General features: G+C 35.2%; 1 protein-coding gene across 3 annotated transcripts in view; it reads right to left on the minus strand.

Moving 5' to 3' along the window:
* The window catches only part of Epha3 (EPH receptor A3), a 322,281-nt gene that overhangs the window by 293,451 nt on the left and 11,582 nt on the right, over positions 1 to 17,248 (minus strand). For all 3 annotated transcript variants that reach the window (XM_051150116.1, XM_051150115.1, XM_051150114.1), the window contains exon 2: positions 10,279 to 10,343. In XM_051150116.1, the coding sequence (XP_051006073.1) occupies positions 10,279 to 10,343 (65 nt within the window). The remainder of the gene's footprint in view (positions 1 to 10,278; positions 10,344 to 17,248) is intronic.

A 17,248-nucleotide genomic window follows, 5' to 3' on the forward strand; every position in this document is an offset into this window, starting at 1 on the left:
TGTTCACAGCAGCCTTATTCTTAATAGCCAGAATCTGGAAACAGCCTAGATGTCCCTCCATTGAATAATGGATAAAGAAACTGTGGTACATTTACACTATGGAATACTACTCAGCTATTAAAAACAAGGGAATAGTGAATTTTACAGGCAAATGGATGGAAATAATCGTCCTGAGTGAGTTAACCCAGACCCAGAAAGATACACATGGTACACACTCACTTATAATTGGACATTATCTCAACAGGGGTGTCCTCTGAGAGTCTACATTCAGAGAGGGATTGGGACAGATGCTGGGACTTCCTATTGGGACTTCAAGTGAAAGAGGTATGGTATGGGAGAACAGGGAAATAGTAGGATCCAGAAGGTCCAGGAGACCTACAAGAAGATTGTCAAGGCTGGTGGATCTGGACCCAGGGGCTTCTGCTCAAACTACTATACCAACCAAGGATAATGCATACAGTAAGCCCAAACCCCCTATTTTCAGATCTAGCCAATGGACAGTGAATTATCCACAGTTGTGTGGAGAATGGGGACTGATTCTGACATGAACTCTGGCGCCCCCTATTTGATGACTTCCCTTTGGTGGCGAGGTCTGGTGGCACTCAGACGAAGGGTAAGCAGGCTATTTGGATGAGACCTGATAGTCTGTAATCATATGGTGGTGTCACAGGCCTAGGGGAGGGGGAAAGGGTGAAAAAGGGAGGGAGAGGGGAACGGGAAGATACAAGAGAGGGGGTAAAAATTGAAATGTAATCTAAATAAATTATTTAAATAAGAATTTTTTAAAAGAAAGAAAATGTGAAAACTGAAGGATTGAGGAAAAAATGGGGAGAGTCTGGTAGACTTGAAAACTTTAGAATGCTTGTTTAAAAAACCTTCCAGAGTTTGAGCGGAACCCCTGGGCCCAAATCTGCCTATCATAATGTCCCACTCAAACTAAGGCACCAGCCAAGGACAATACAGGTGGTAAACTTTAAACCCCCTACCCAGATCTAGCCAATGGACAGAACATTCTCCACAGTTGAGTAGAGAGTGGGGTATGACTTTCACACAAACTCTGGTGCCCCATATTTGACCATGTCCCCTGGATGGGGAGACATGTTGGCACTCAGAGGAAGGATAGCAGGCTACCAAGAAGAGAATTGATACCCTATGAGCATATACAGGGGGAGGTAATCCCCCTCAGGAACAGTCATAGGGGAGGGGAATAAGGGGAATATGGGAGGGAGGGAAGAATGGGAGGATACAAGGAATGGGATAACCATTAAGATGTAACAAGAATAAATTAATAAAAAGTTTTTTAAAAACCTTCCAGAAAAGGTGATTAGGGTTTCTAGGGCCCCCTTATTCTTTTCAGGCTTAGGTAACAGCCATTTTATCGTTAGTTGTTTATAGCTTCTTACTGGTCTCAGGCAAACCATAAAACTTACATTGCCTAGTTTCCCCTAATTCTCTTTATTTAAAAACAACTTGATTGAAAGAAAAAGGGGAAAAGTAAGAAATGAGGAAAGTGAGAAAAAAGGTGAGTAAATAGAACTAGGGAAGGGGAGCTAGCAATTGGAAAAAATAAGAGGTTTTATAATTTAAAGATATTCTTCTGTACCATATACAACATTTCATTTTATACAAAGCCCACTGAGACATATGATGGTTCAAATGAAGGACCTGCTCTGTGAGCGTAAAAACCGTATGAGATCTTCTTACAGCTGTCTTTCTGATTCCTAACTGTCCTTCAATTGCTCTATTCAGTTACTCCTCCAGGTGCACACCAAATAAAGCCCAGTAAGACCTGATCTCAGGACTTCTCCTTGTCATTTGCCAGGCAATCTTGTACTCTAGTAACTTCTTAACGGAATCTTCCATAGATGTTTTCTATTCTCTTTCCCTGAACCTTAATTCATGCCATTTCTGGTCTTTTTTTTTTAATACCATTTATATTATCATGAGCAATAGAAATCAGATGTACACATTATAAATATTTATAAATACTGAAGATATTACATGCTGTTCAAATTGAAGTCTGTGATTATTTAAGATTCTTGATTCTAAAAGCAAACTAATTGCTGCTACAGTGCAGACGAGGCAGTAAAACACCTGTTCTCTCTCTCTCTCTCTCTCTCTCTGTCTTTCTCTCTCTCTCTCTCTCTCTCTCTCTCTCTCTCTCTCTCTCTCTCTCTCTCTCTCTCTCTCTCTCTCTCTCTCTCTCTCTCTCTCTCTCTCTGTGTGTGTGTGTGTGTGTGTGTATATTCATTTCATATCCTTTTCCTTTTTGTTTGTTTTTGGCTTTGAGGTTTTCTGCTTGCTTGTCAGGTTGTTTGTTTTTCAAGACAGGTTTTCTGTGTGTATCCCTGGATGTCCTGGAGCTTGCTCTGTAAAGCAGGTTGGCGTTGAGTTCAGCAATCAGTTTGCTTTTACCTCCAAAGTGCTAGGATTAAAGGCATGTGCTTTTACATATGATATATCATATAATATATAATATATATGATTTATGTATTGAATTTATTTTGAAGTCCAGGTGAACCAGAGTCCAAGTTAAAAAGCTAGTGGAACCCTGAGTTTCCTCATCTTGATGGATAATGCTGTTCCCAAACTGGCATTCCATAACGTAGACAATTGCAGTTGCTGGCTACAAATTAAAGTAGGCTTATCTTATTTTACTTTATTATTATATTTATAGATGCCTATTTGTATTCTAAAGATGGAGGGAGAACGAAGGTGCATATTTGGGCAGCTGGGGAAGTGAAGAGAGGCATTGGCATAAGGGAAATCATAATCCGAATATATTGTACTAAAAATCCATTTTAAGATTGAGTAGTGGTGCACAACTACAATCCCAGCTCTCTGGGAAGCAGAGACAGGGGGATTGCTCTGAGTTCAAGGACAGCGTGGTCTACAAAGCAAGTCCAGGATAGCCAAGGCTGTCTTGAGACAAAGAAACCCTGTCTTGAAAAAAACAAAAAGAAAATTTCCTTTTCAATAAAATAAAGATTATGAAGGGGAAGAAAGAAGCTAGAGAGATATCTCAGCAGTTAAGAGGCCTGTATATTCTTGCAAAGTACCTGGGTTTGATTCCCAGCACCCACATGACAATTCAGAACTATGTTGAACTCCAGTTCCAAGGGATCTACATCACTTTTCGGGCCTTTCCAGGCACTACACGCTTGTGATGCACAGATATACACAGGCAAAACACCCATACAACATACAATACAATGTAAAAAATTAAGTTATAGAGGATAACTTAAGTACTATAAAATAAATGAAATATTTTGTTAATTTTTCACAACAGTATATCAAACCTTGTTGACCTTTTTCCTCTTGTATCTCATGCACTGGAGGTGCAAAATTGATGCAATTACCAATAGAGTCTCAGGTGTAATTCTATTTATGTAACCATATAATGGCTGAAAACATGAACAGTCGTAGAAAAGCAATGGATTGTATCAGGTTATACAAATATGTAAGATGCATTTCAGGCATTATGTCCTTCAGTGTTTTCAGTTTCAAGAGCCATCATTTCAGGCAAAGACTTGGATTAAAAGTGTTTCACACTATTATTTTACAAGAAAAAATAATTTCTTTAAAAACATTTCTAAAGACACTAATAGCTGGGCACATTAAACTGAATGGTCAAACCCCTGAAATTAGAAAACTACAGAAAATATTTTCACACAATACTTCAGAATTAATCACTTTTTATAAGTATTCATCAAGATTCTATTAAAGTTCAGTGCAACCATAGGACTGAAGTTGCTTTTCTCTATATGTGTATGACGCATATGTACAACTTCTTATGTCATACATGCAAATAAATATCTGAAAGGCTTGAAAACAGCGAATATTCTAAATTTACTCTCTATACAATATTAAAGAAAAAGATGATCATTAAGCATCAAGGCAACATGTATAGTTAAATACAATGCTTTACATGTATTGTAACAAATTAAATTTTAATAAGTAGAATATGAATGTTATTTTAATTTTATTGCATTGTAACTATTTTTGTAGTGTGTGTGTGTGTGTGTGTACCTGTGTGTGCATGTGTGTGCGTGTGTGTGTGTGTGTGTGTGTGTGTGTGAATTATGTGTGCCACAGCACTTGAGTACAAGTCAGGAGACAGCATGCTGAAGGAGGCAGTTCTTTACCTCTCGCATTTGAGTCCCAGAGACTGAACTCTCGTTGTCAGACACAGCAACAGGGGTGTTTAAGCACCAACCATCTTACAGGCCCACAACGTCATTTTTAACTCATTAGAGAAGGTGTGTGTGTGTGTGTGTGTGTGTGTGTGTGTGTGTGTGTGTGTCTGTGTGCACACCCGTGCACGTGGTGAAGTAACTGTTTTTGTGATCATAAAATAAATGAGTTTCCATATGGTGACAAAGCTTGAAGTCAAAAAAGTTACTAGTGTTAAAGAAAAATACAGTCAACTGGAGAAACTTGAGAAGCAGAAATTCATCCCTGATATGTTTTAAGCTACTTTAAAAAAATCTATGGTATGATCACAGTGAATTTATAAACCATTTAAATATTCAAATAAAATGGCAAATTACATGAATTCATTTGTTTTTAACTTTATTATTAATGAATACTAGGTGAGAATTTTGTAACACAAGTTTTTTTTTTTTAAGTAAGATTGGATAAAACAACACAAATCAATTACAGGTCTTTTTTACTTGAAACCCCAATTCTAACTATCAAAGCTGAAAAAACCCAAAATATTATATTTTTAAAAAATTTTTTAAAAATTTGAGCACATTCTTCCCAAATCTAAATAGTTTTGAAACAGAGATGATTCACATGAAAATCACAATTTAGCAATGTACAGAAGAATGAATTCTATTTTATAAGTACTAAAAATATAACATTTTAATTTTCATAGATTAAAAGTTTCTAGAATCCAGCTTTGATCATTTCTAGCATTTTCCATAGTCTCCCTTACTTCATGGCGCCTTTTGTTTCAAGGAAAGTTTTTATGAGCTATAAAGCTTTTTCACAGTTTTAATTTGAGCAGCATACTATTTGAAGGTGACAGATCTAAAGTAGAGGCAACACAGAAGACTTTCAAGTGACCAAGAATCACATATCATATGTGTCAAAAGTTTGATTTCCTGGATCAGCTCTTGAGCTGTGATTCACAGAGCCAACTCCCAGGTGGTTGCTACTGACACTCCATTGTCAAAATATTTTTTCAGCATTTCAGAGCTCATCCACAAAGTGAAAGTAAGAATTCCAAGAGACTTTTAGATATTCTGACTTCGCCAACTCACAAATATCATAATTTTGCATGTGGTGGGAAACCGGTCAGCAATAGTGTATCTTATGGACACTTGTTCTTTATTCTTTAAAGTTTCCTTCTCATTTTAAACATTTACAATTCTTTTGCTAAAGGCAATTTATTTGCCGAATTTTGGTATTTTGTTACTAGAGAATACTCATTATAAGGCCAACTTTAGCTGGTTTTCTTTCCAATTGTTTGCTTACATTATGGAATTAAGTATATCTTCTAGTAAAGCAGTTAATGCAATTAAGGAAATAGAGAGCAGGATATTTCCGAAGAGATGTAACAATCTCTGCTTGTAGTATGCCTTTAATTTGAAGGTAGGAGAAATACCAAGAAAACAGCTCACATAAGCATATCTATTTGACATTCAGCGGTTCAAGGATGCTGGTTTCATGAATCTCCTTGGGCTCTGCAGCTGCTCCCCAGCCTTCAGGCCTCACAGGGAGCCTAGACAGAGTTGTTGGACATCTCTGCATTTCCCTTTGTCAGGAAGAAGCCTTTCTTAGGAAGTGCCTGCTGCTCTGCTCCTGTGTCATTGGCCTTAATTCTTATTGCTAAAATCGGTCACTATCAAAGCAACTATACTTTTTAATAACAGCTCTCAGAAAAGCTAACATGCACCTATGGAGTGGCCAGTTTCCAGGAGCACATGAGACTCTCAAACCTGTAGGAGAGCTATGTTCTACACCACAGAAGAACTAAGAAATAAGTGTCAGATAGTCAACAGGCTGGTTCCTTATTTGTCCTTTTTTTAAAAAGTATGTTGACATTATCACTAAGTCAGTGGTGAAACCTAAGGAAATCCTAATTCTGTGGTTACCAATATTGATAGTTCCTCATCTCTGCAAACTAAAAATCACTTATTTTCAGAGTATGTTCTCCCTATCTGCCTAGACCCTGTCAGCCCACATGCTCTCCTCATTTGAGTTTCTTTCAGGCAAGGCTCAAGGTTCCTTCTTGATAATTGCCACAAAAGGTTTACACTAAGTGAAAACAATGAAGCTTCACTTGCCTTGAACTTTTCCTCTGTGTTGATACAGAAACTAAGCAGCCTTGCCTAGTAGACCAGCTTTTGCATCAGTCACTTTTAACTATGGATTCATGGATAGATGAAATCTTTGGGGCTTGTAATATACATATACATGCTTACATATATATGTAGACATACATTTGTGTCTATATATGTCTAAATATATCTAGTTTATAGCATCAGACAGTATGTCAAATAAAACCTTTCATTGTAAGATGACTTATAATCCATAATTTCACAAATAATCTGAATATTCAACTTCATAACTAGTTTTATGATTATGTACAGAAAACTATTTTGTTACGCCCACACATAGGTCTAACAATAGAGTTGAATTAATTTCTGTGTTTTTAAAGATTTGTTTTGTTTTTAATACTCTCTCTGTTCTCTCTCTCTCTCAAGCTCGTGCATTTGCGCACGCTCTGTGTGTGTGTGTGTGTGTGTGTGTGTGTGTGTGTGTGTGTTTGTGCATCTCTCTTTGTTTATGGATGTGTGCTGTATGTATGGCTGTATGTAGAGGCAAGATGCACTGGATTCCCTAGAGCTGGAGTCACAGGCAGCTGTGAGATTCCTGGCTTGGGCATTAGAACTATTACTTTTTGGTTGCTGTTGTTGATATGCCTTTTGTTTTTGTTTGTTGTTTTTTTCTGGGTGTATAATTTATATGTATATATTCATATGCATAGACTTTGTTGTATTTATTGTAGAATACCTAAGTCTAACCAACTAACATATTCATTACTTTTAGGCATGGTTATCATTTTTCTTTAAGCCACTTAATATATATAACTTCTCATCATTTTCAAGAATCTTATACATCAATTTTACATATTATACATACATGTAACTTCACATATTACTTTACAAAAGCAGAACTCTAACTTTGATCCACCAGAAGAGTAACATGCACTCCTAATCACCTCAACCATTTATCAAGTCCCAGCCATCTCTGTTTTAAAGAGCATTTTTGTAAGATAGAAATACTCTCGTAAGAAAATGATAGAAGGTAATGCCAAAGTTTTAGCATGAGTTCATATTTGGGGAAGTGAAAAGTAAGAAACAGAAATAAAATCTACATGAAGGGATGAACTATGTATGAATGCTCTCCCAGAAATGTTTATGCAAACTTTCGAGACCTCTGGTGATACACGCATCCAACACACAAAAAAAAATTTCACATTTAAAATGAGTCCTTTTCTTTTTAAATTCTACATTTCAGGACATTTGTGGTTTGTGACAGTAGTACAATTGAACTTAAGAAGCAGCAGACATGCTGTCTCTCATCTCTTTAGTAACCCAGCACTTAAGGGAATGCCACCACTCATCCCCTCAGCATGGGTTTCTCAGGTTTGGAGCTGTCATTTTCTGTTGTTGTTATGAGGGCGCCCATGTTCATTGCAAGAGGTAGGGCAAGACTCTTGGTTTCTTCCACATATGCCAGCACTGCCCCTGACTTCCAATATGATACTATCTAAAAATATTGCCAGAAGCTCCCATGAGGCAAAACCAAAATTACTTCCCTTCCTCATCTCTTCATCCATTTCTCTAATGTGATTAAGCAAGATTTTCAACACTTCCGTATGCTACGATATTGTACTTTTACTTTTTTACTCAGAACGTTCAACTCATATTTTAGTTCATCTAAGCAATACAATGAGAATGAGATTCACCCCTGATTGTAAGAGTCAATTAATTAAAATATGATATGCAAAGTTGTTTCAAGTTCAGTTGTTAAGAGTTGTATTTTAGAGAAAATCTTTCAATAATTTTTGACAACTGTTTTTTAATAAGCAACTACAAATACAAAATGACTCTATCTTTGTCATATCAAAGGAGGGAGAATATTAGGTAGGCACCAGAAATAACTTAATCCAGGCATATAACAAACATCACCACAATTTTTAATATGTGGGAATCTGTTATCTTTATGTCTTTTTAAAAGGAAAACATTTTGTAGAATTAAACAAACTTTACGTACACAGTAAAGCCAGTTTGGTGTTGACTCTCCTCATTAAGAGCGCAGCACGGGCTGCCGGGCGTGGTGGCACACGCCTTTACAGAACTTTTTGTATTTCCTTATTCCTCTGTTGATATTTGATTGCCCTGGTGATTGTAAAAGATGAAAAAATACGATGTAATGTATAAGGAAAAATAGTGCACTTCATTTCATTAAAATACTGGGGTTGGCCCAAGGAAAATGGGGAAAGCGAATAACAGACATGTGAGAGTAAGCTAGAGTAAGGTGGGGAACAGCAAGAGAGACAGAGAGATGGGGAAACAAACAAGCAAGGAGATAGAGAGATGGAACAGCAAGCAAGAAGAGAGTTAGAAAGCAGGGTAACAGCAAATAAGAAGAGAGATAGAAAGATGGGTTACAATGAGCAAGGAGTTAGGCAGACAGCAAGCAAGGCAGAGACAGATTGTGAGAAAGAAAATGAAGTTCTCCTGGGCTTTCAGACCTTCAGCTTGTACCGGAAAAAAAAAAAAAAAAAAAAAAAAGGAAAACATATAGCAGAGTGTTGTTTTGGTCTAAAAATTAATTTCATGTGCCTAAAAATTGACACATATATTCATATGTGTGTTAGGAAAATTGTCAGTATGAAATTCATATATCATATATACTTAAAAATCGGTTTCTATAATAAATCATTGATGGAATAGCAAAAAACTCAAGGATATAGAAGTAAACTTAGGTATAACTTTTAGTTAAATAGTATTATATGAGTTCCCGGCTCAATCCTGAGTTTTGATTTATTTTTCTGACTATCCAAGCTGTGTTTTTTCGCAATTATTTAATTCCTTTACACCTATGGGAAAGGCAATTCCTGGCTTACTTCATTCTCTCCCTTCCAAAGCAACATGGAAGGCCTGATGATGGGCTCTGGCATTTTGTCAACATCAAGGTGCACCAGAAAGAAAAGCAGATACAAAGATGACAGATGGATGAAGTATCCTTGACAGAAAACATCCCGTGGTGAAGGAGTGTTTGATAGTTCTATATAAGTAAGTCAGCATGTTTAGGCATCCAAATCTAAAGAGGGATACCAACAGTAAATTATAGTAATTAAAACCACTTTGAAAAGAATACAACCACAGAAAGAAAAAGAGCATATAAATGTGTTCCTAAGAAAAATATTTCAGACTGTTTGCATTGCATTCAAGCTATGCTCACAAAGAAAGTATATTTAAACATGTATTGAAGTTTTGAGAGGCATGAGAATTTTCCAAAATACAAACTTTCCAAATAAATAGATAAATAAAAATTTTTTTCTTAAATAAAAAGCTCATTAGAAACACATGAGGCACTAAAAGGCTATACACCTTAGCAAGCTGTGCCTGAACTGTCTAAAATTTATATATATATAAAGTTCAAAAATTAAGGCAGTACTGGTTTTAGCATCTAAAGGGAGTCCAGTTTTAAAACAATCTGGAAAGGTGAAAGGTTATTCAAAATAAATGAGGGGAACACATGCTTCCACAGTTGAACAAAGCTATGCTCAAGAAGAAAGTATATTTAAACATGTATTGAAGTTTTGAGAAGCATGATTTCTGATACTTTAACTTATCATCATCATTGATTTTTAAGGCCATAACTTGGGGAAAAACGCCATTCCAAAAAACGCACTTTGATTATAATGTGAAAATTTAAAATCTTGTCAAAACTTTTATCTTGATCCTATCAGAAAAAAATTAATCACATTTATATTACCTAACAATTCCAATAATAATTAAAATATTTAAACACCCCAGTACAGCAACTAAAAATTCAGGAGAAAAACACTCTGAAATTTTCAGTAGCTGCCTGTTCAGGATATCAACATTAAATTGTGCTGGTACATGGAAGGACACACTCATCATTATAATTTTTCATCAGAAGTACTCAGCTTTCCTCAGAAAACACAATGAACAATCTCTGAAAGAGGCAAAAGACAGCAGCAGATTCATTTCAATCCTCCTTGCAACTCACCCCGTGTGATGGGTAGGAGATCCAGCCCAGCTCTCCTTGAATTGTTTTTGAATCCAGTAGATTAACTACAAGAAAAGAAAAATACACAAAGAATATAAATACAATGAATTATTTCTGTTTGCTTCTTTTAACAATACTGGCAACATCCAGCCTACCTCAAAGAAGATGATGAGCATCAAAGAACCTCCTTATAGAGATGGCTTCAAATGTGGCAATGCAGCCACTGGGCAAAATGTCCTTGTTTCAGCCACTGACTGAATTCTGCCTGAAAAGGGGCAAGCTTGGATGCAGGCAGAGTTGATCGCCAAATTCTGCCAAGACAGGGTAAGCAAGTCCTCAACAGTTCTTGCCTCACAAATATGTCTGTCAGATATATTGGGCCAGAAGGTTGTGATGCTCCAACATTATAGAGAGTTTTAGGTGACTGCTCAGGCGGCAAACTATCTCTGTCATTTTTTTTTCTCATTTTGGAAGCTGATTACCTGCACACCTTGTTCACTCGTTTCGTTGCTTCTCAAGTCTCTGATACAACTTGTAATATATTGATTACTTATATAGCACAAGTGGTTTCTTCATAACATTTTTTTATCCACTAGTCTGAATTCTAAACCATACGTATAAAGTCAAATTAAAATTGTAATTTGCATGTAGTTACTTTATTAAATATAAATAAAAATCATTTTTGTCAAAACCAACATTTTTGACTTTGTTGTAGGTTAAAATTTAAGTTAATAAAAGGATGCTTCAAATATAATCATCAATAAAACCTCACTTTGTTAATATATATTATTGTTATCAATCTGACCTGTTAAAGAATGGAAACTATGGCTTTACTTCACGCATATACACTAGAAAACAACCACATAATTGACAAATAGGATGTGTAAAGGAAGATTAGATAAAGGAAGCATCTATTATTAATGTGAACCTGAACAAACAATAAATTGAGAATTATATATTAAAAATATTAAATATGCCCATATTAAAACACAAGGTTAATACCCACACAGAATATATCAAAAAAATAAAACAAAACAAAAAACTTAGGAACATGTTCGAATGGATTACTAGGCATAAATGTATTAAATGTCTCTAAAACTCTTGACTATTTTAACTAAAATTACAAAACTTGAAATTGAATTTCCTCCTTTGTAAATGAAGAAAAAAATACAAATTTAATCTATTTCTTTTGAAAATGTAGTAGTTAAAAAAACAAATAAAAGCAAAATAAAAGAAAAAAATAACAGTAAAGGTGTCTGAATAAGTCATATTATGCTACTATCTACGTTAAATTCCTCCAATGTAAGTTAGTGTGTAGATGTGTAAATAAAGTTTAAATAAAATTTTCCCATTTGAGATGACAGTGTGCCCCCAAGAACCATAGACCACCTAACAAAAACTCCAACACCAGGTTTCATGCCCTCTTTTAAGATGTTGGCCAAAGTTGTCCAAAAGACTCCTCAATTATAAGCTATTGGTTTTGTTGTTTGTTGCCCTCAGCGTGGAAAATAATCACTACTACCGATGAACGTCCCATACGGTTAAGTAGCCCAGATACCCACGAGTTAGATGCAACAGGAAAGCCTCCTCCCTGAGGACTGTCTTTCATGGAGATGTGTGAGTTTCTAAAGGAGGGAAGCAACCAACAATCCTATAACTACGACCCTATGAGCACAATGGCAAAGCATGGTGTGATAACCCTAAGGATGTGGTGGTGGCAGGCATATCTTAGTGGTAACCACCAGCCCTGCAATTGGACTTTGATCCACAAAAGACAAATCATATCGGGTATTGGAAACCTAGCCAAATACCCAGGACTAGTGAAGGATTTGGGGTAAGAATTTACAACTAGCGCTTTACCACATCAGCATAATTCATCCTTACACCCACAGATAAGTGTAGTCCTCACTCCTCATCAAGGAAACAACTCTTCAGAGATGGATACTGTTACAAAAACAAAACAAAACAAAAAAACAACAACAACAACAAAACAAAAACAAAACCAAAAACAGCAGCCACTCAAAATGCAGTTATAGAGCCCAGTCACCGCTCATACACCTACAATGTAACTCTTGCAATTAAGGCTCGGGCTAATTTCTGATGTTAATGATGAAAGAAGAGGGCCAGACTCATCACATCTGCACTTGGATTCTGCTCAAAAAACAGTTAACCCGGAATGAACACTAATACCACAAAGTCAATTAGATAAGTGTATAGATTAATTGCAATGTTAGCACCTCACCATAAACTGCATCTGCAGTGTACTTAATCTATGGTGGGTAAAGAAATAACAACCATCACTTACTATTTTGATCCTATTACCCATCAAACATTTAATTTTGTCCAGCATGGTTACCTTACAATATTACCATACTAACCCAATCATATAAATATACTTCGAACCACCAGGAGTTTATAACAAGCTATGGAGCCAGTGTTCTTGTAAAATTACTACATAGAACAGCAGATCCTCTTTGACTTCTGAATTGTATTTATAAGTAACTGTCAACACATGACCTAATCTTGGAGACTGGCAGACATCAAAAACCTTTTTTTTTTTTTTTTTTTAAGTTCTTAATTTCAGTTTATAAGGTGCCCTTTGCTTGTATCCAAATGAGAACAACATAGTCTTAGGAATCGTAAACACTTTAAAGTTAATTGCTGAATTTGTATTTACATAACAAATCTCCCGTTACATGCAAGTGGGCCTATTATAGTGAATACTCTGCGTGGTACATGCTCTTCCTGGGATAAGTACATAAAGCGGTCAGAGTATTTGAGGGTAAACCTGACTTTTCTGGTGCATCTTGGCTAAATTGCAGATGAAACACATTGTTCGAACTCCAGTACTCCTATAGGTAAGGAGCTTGGATATTGATGCTCACTCCTTTCAAAATATATGAAGATGCTACAATTTCCTCTCCCATGTTTCCACCATTCAAAAGCCAGGGGGAGGAGTGTCTGTCTGAATTCTTTTGTAAAAGTGCCATATCGCATTCTGAATTTTAAACACACCTCGTAATAGGAAAGGATTATTTCCAATTCTAGAAAACTTAAACTCCAATTCAAATTTTAAGATATAATTTGGGAATTGTTCTGACAGTGGTAGAGGCTCCTGTGGAGTGCTTAACTCTCTATTGCCTGCCTCCTCCCAGCTACCTACAAAAGATGTACGTTGCTCTTTAGCATGTTTCAAAATCTAATGAATTGTTTTTAAACACTTTTTGTCTGTAATATGGAAATACATTATTTTAATAATGTCGGAACATTTTCTGATCCCACAGCTATATGGTGTAGGTTAACTTTCTACACTAAGATATTTTTAAATTGGAAACATTTCTCAATGTTAAGATTCTATTTTAGTGTAGTTTGGCAATAAACTTTTATTTGGAAATTACTGTTCTAAGTCTAGAAATGTGTGGTCTTGTATTTCAATATATTTACTGTCTGTAGTTTTACCACTTTTAAATAGAGGTGCATGGATAGGCAAAGGGGCTTACATTTCTGGAATGGGGACGCAATGCTCACTTGGAGTTGACTCCTTTTGTCACTAATGTTAAATTGTGTAAAACCAACAAAGTGCAGTTTTTAAGAATTCCCATGTTAGAATTTCTAAATTAGTAAGAAATAAGTACAGGAGTAAAAGAACTCAAGTTGTTTATAAAAAGTTCTGCAAAGAGGAAAACCTACATGTTATTTCTGCCACTACTTTTTACTGTCACATGTCACATTGCAGTACTGGCTTCTCTTCCAGAGGTCATGAGTTCAATTCCCAGCAACCACAGTTGAGTTAGGACTCCTGAGAGCCACCATTTTCTTTTCCTATCCTGTGTCACAATAGAGAGATTAAATCCAAATTCCATTTTTGGCCAGAGATATATCTCAGTGGAGGTTGCATGAGCCCTGAGATTTGATCCGCAGTATTACAAACAAGTTCATTCACGATGTCACAAACAAGGGGCTATATCAAGAATTGGCTCTTTCTTCTCTTATTTTTTTTAATAAAAACTCATTAAATTTCTTCTTTTTGTTTTGCAACACTGGAGATGTCCAGGCCTCACAAAAGTTAATTCAGTATTATACCACTAAACTACACTCCCTGGCTTAACCATACAGGTTAGACTCAAAAGTTAAAACAAATGTTGTCAGACATGTGAATGGTTAACATCTTATGACATAAATCCCTAGAGTTTCCACTCTTAAAAATCCATGAATACGTTAACATTTTTCAAGGACATTGTGATATCTGATTCAGAATGGCTTCTTGTCCATTTACAAAGATTGGCAGCTCACCTAATATTCACAACATATCGCTTAAATGCTGCTATATACAGTGTTAGAAAATTATAAAAATTAAACAATATACTCTCTTTCTGAAGCAAATCTTTTCAGCCATCTAATAGTGCACTAATATACTTTGTGGCTATATGATGGTTTCATTTCATGAAAATGTTGAATTATTTACAATTATCAAACAATCATTTCAAAGTGGGCATCTAGCTATAATGGCTAGAGATTCCTATAATAATAGGCATATTTTCTTGTAAAGTCGTCTTTTATAAGCAGCCTGTATAGTCAGTACAAATACCTATAAAATCACTACAACTGGAGACAAGACTATGCTTTCATTACCTTCGCTCTGACTAAAGAGTAATGACTTTCTCTTCTGTTCATATCATCACCTCAGTTATGCAAGCCACATTTCTCACACACTCATCTTTATCGTTTTCATCACTTTCTATTACGATAAAGAGCATAGCTTTGGTTTAGGTTACAGAGACCAGAAGATCCCTTTAATCTGCTTCTAAATAATACTTACGCAGTCCAAAGAGGGAAGAAATGACACAGAGAGGGATACATTTTTTTTCCTGGTGCTGGAAATCTCTGTGTAGCTCTCAGTCATAAATAACATGGAATTACGAAACCAAGATTTATAATCTGAGCAAAAGTTAAGTATAGCCCACCTTTTTTTCTTTTCGGTTTATTTGTATATATTGTCCATTGAGAAGAAATTTAGAGAAGTCAGTTTTGACTTACCTCAACCTAAATTTATTGACTATTTTTACATCTTCTTAATTTAAAGGCTTCTTTGGTATCCTTGTTTATATTTATAGCTTTCTAAAGATAATAGAATACTTCAAAAAAGATGCTGTGCTTCAACTAACAACTATTAATATGGCAGTGACATTATAAAATATTTTAACAGCTACAAATCAAATGTTTGCATCTAAAACTTCCCAGAAAATTATGTCATATAAATAGTAACTTAAGACAAATTCTTAGATTTCTAGATAAATACTTATAGAAAAATCAGTTAAAAATCAACAATTCTTAACATTTCTTTTTTTCAGTCCTTCATTACATGTTACATTGATGGATTTTTGTGTGTGATACAAGATTTCTAGTCAAGGCAGTATAGTGGGCATATTTATTGTTCTTTAGGAGTTTACCTCTTAAGAAAGAATTTTGGATTTATTTCTGTACAGCGCTTAATTGTAAAAGGAATCACAATTATGTACTTTTCCTAAAACTTTACAAATAGAAGAGAGAATGCCTCTAAATGAAAACATACAAGATATGACCACAAGGCTTCCTGTTCAGCTGATTATGTGGTTCCAGGAGATAACAGCCCAAATTGCACTTGTAAAAGACACCCATACAGGTGTCTTTTCCTTCTGTTTGCCTCTTGTAATCAGAAAAATGCCAAAGATTATACACTAGCAATGCTAATGTACACCCATAAAGCTATCAAAATTTCAGTTGAGGCAATCTGTCTGAGCAAATAATCTTTTCATATAAACTAGTGGGAACTTTGTCAGTGAATTTTTAATAAATGAGCAACCCCAAATAGTGAAAGCATCACAAAATAGTAGGGTTCTGTTTCTGTATACTGGCAGCTAATATATGAGTCATTTAGATACAGTCTCTAGTGTACACATACTTTCTAAAATGTGTCTAACAACTCAATAATGATACCTAAATAAAAATGGTACATTTCCAATGTGCACTTTCTTTTGAAATGTTCTAGAAACAAAACAAGTTATTTAATTTCAACTCAGAACAGAACTTTGAAAGAGGAGAAAGTAAAAAGAAAAAAAGAAAGAAAGAGAGAGAGAAATCTTTATTCAGTTATGGTGTAAAGCAAGTAATTAAGGCAAATGGCATTTTAAACACATAAACATATGCATTGTCTTTATCTTATAAAATAAGGTTAACTTGGTGCACTTTAATAAATATCATAAATCTTAATTATCAACCTTTAGATGTTGAGGAGTGGTCTGTTGAGTCAGAGTTTGGTAGATGGCTGTGAAAATGGGATAGAACCAGTTCTAATATAACCCTCTTTTTTTTTTTTTTTTTTTTTTTTTTTTTTTTTTTTAAGAAATAAAGCAAGTTCAGGGAAGATTCTTGGGCATAATGATTCTAAACTTTAGCAGCAGAAATAAAACTTCAGTGAGGAAAGAAGTTACATTGTAAATTAAGAATAAACTCTGAACGTTGTAATATATCAACATATTTTTTTGCAAAAGAAGTTAATTACTTATGAATAAAGTATTTTAAATATCTGGAAAAACTAGAAGCAAGGTGAAGCTTTGATTTCTTGGTATTCAGGAAGGTATGTAAAAGTCATATGTTATAGATTTTGCTAAAGATGATATGAATTTGAGTGATAGCTGCACACACACACACACACACACACACACGTAAACAACTTTTTATAGAATACCTTTGGATTTTTATAATAATCTACAGAAGATCTCTCTATTTCAAAACTCCAGCCATTTTCTTCAAATTTTAGGATTATGGTGTCAATGGAAAATATCAAACTGACTGCTGGGGACAGTCAGAAAACATTTAATTTACTGATGAAAGGGAAGGTAGACTTCAAAAGAGCTTCAGTGTGGCTTTTCTCGGTAGTGTAATTACATTGTGAAGAGGGCCTGCAGAAGCTTCTTGTTTGGGATGGTCC

This window comes from Acomys russatus, chromosome 8, assembly GCF_903995435.1.
Source record: "Acomys russatus chromosome 8, mAcoRus1.1, whole genome shotgun sequence".
NCBI classification, from domain to species: Eukaryota; Metazoa; Chordata; class Mammalia; order Rodentia; family Muridae; genus Acomys; species Acomys russatus.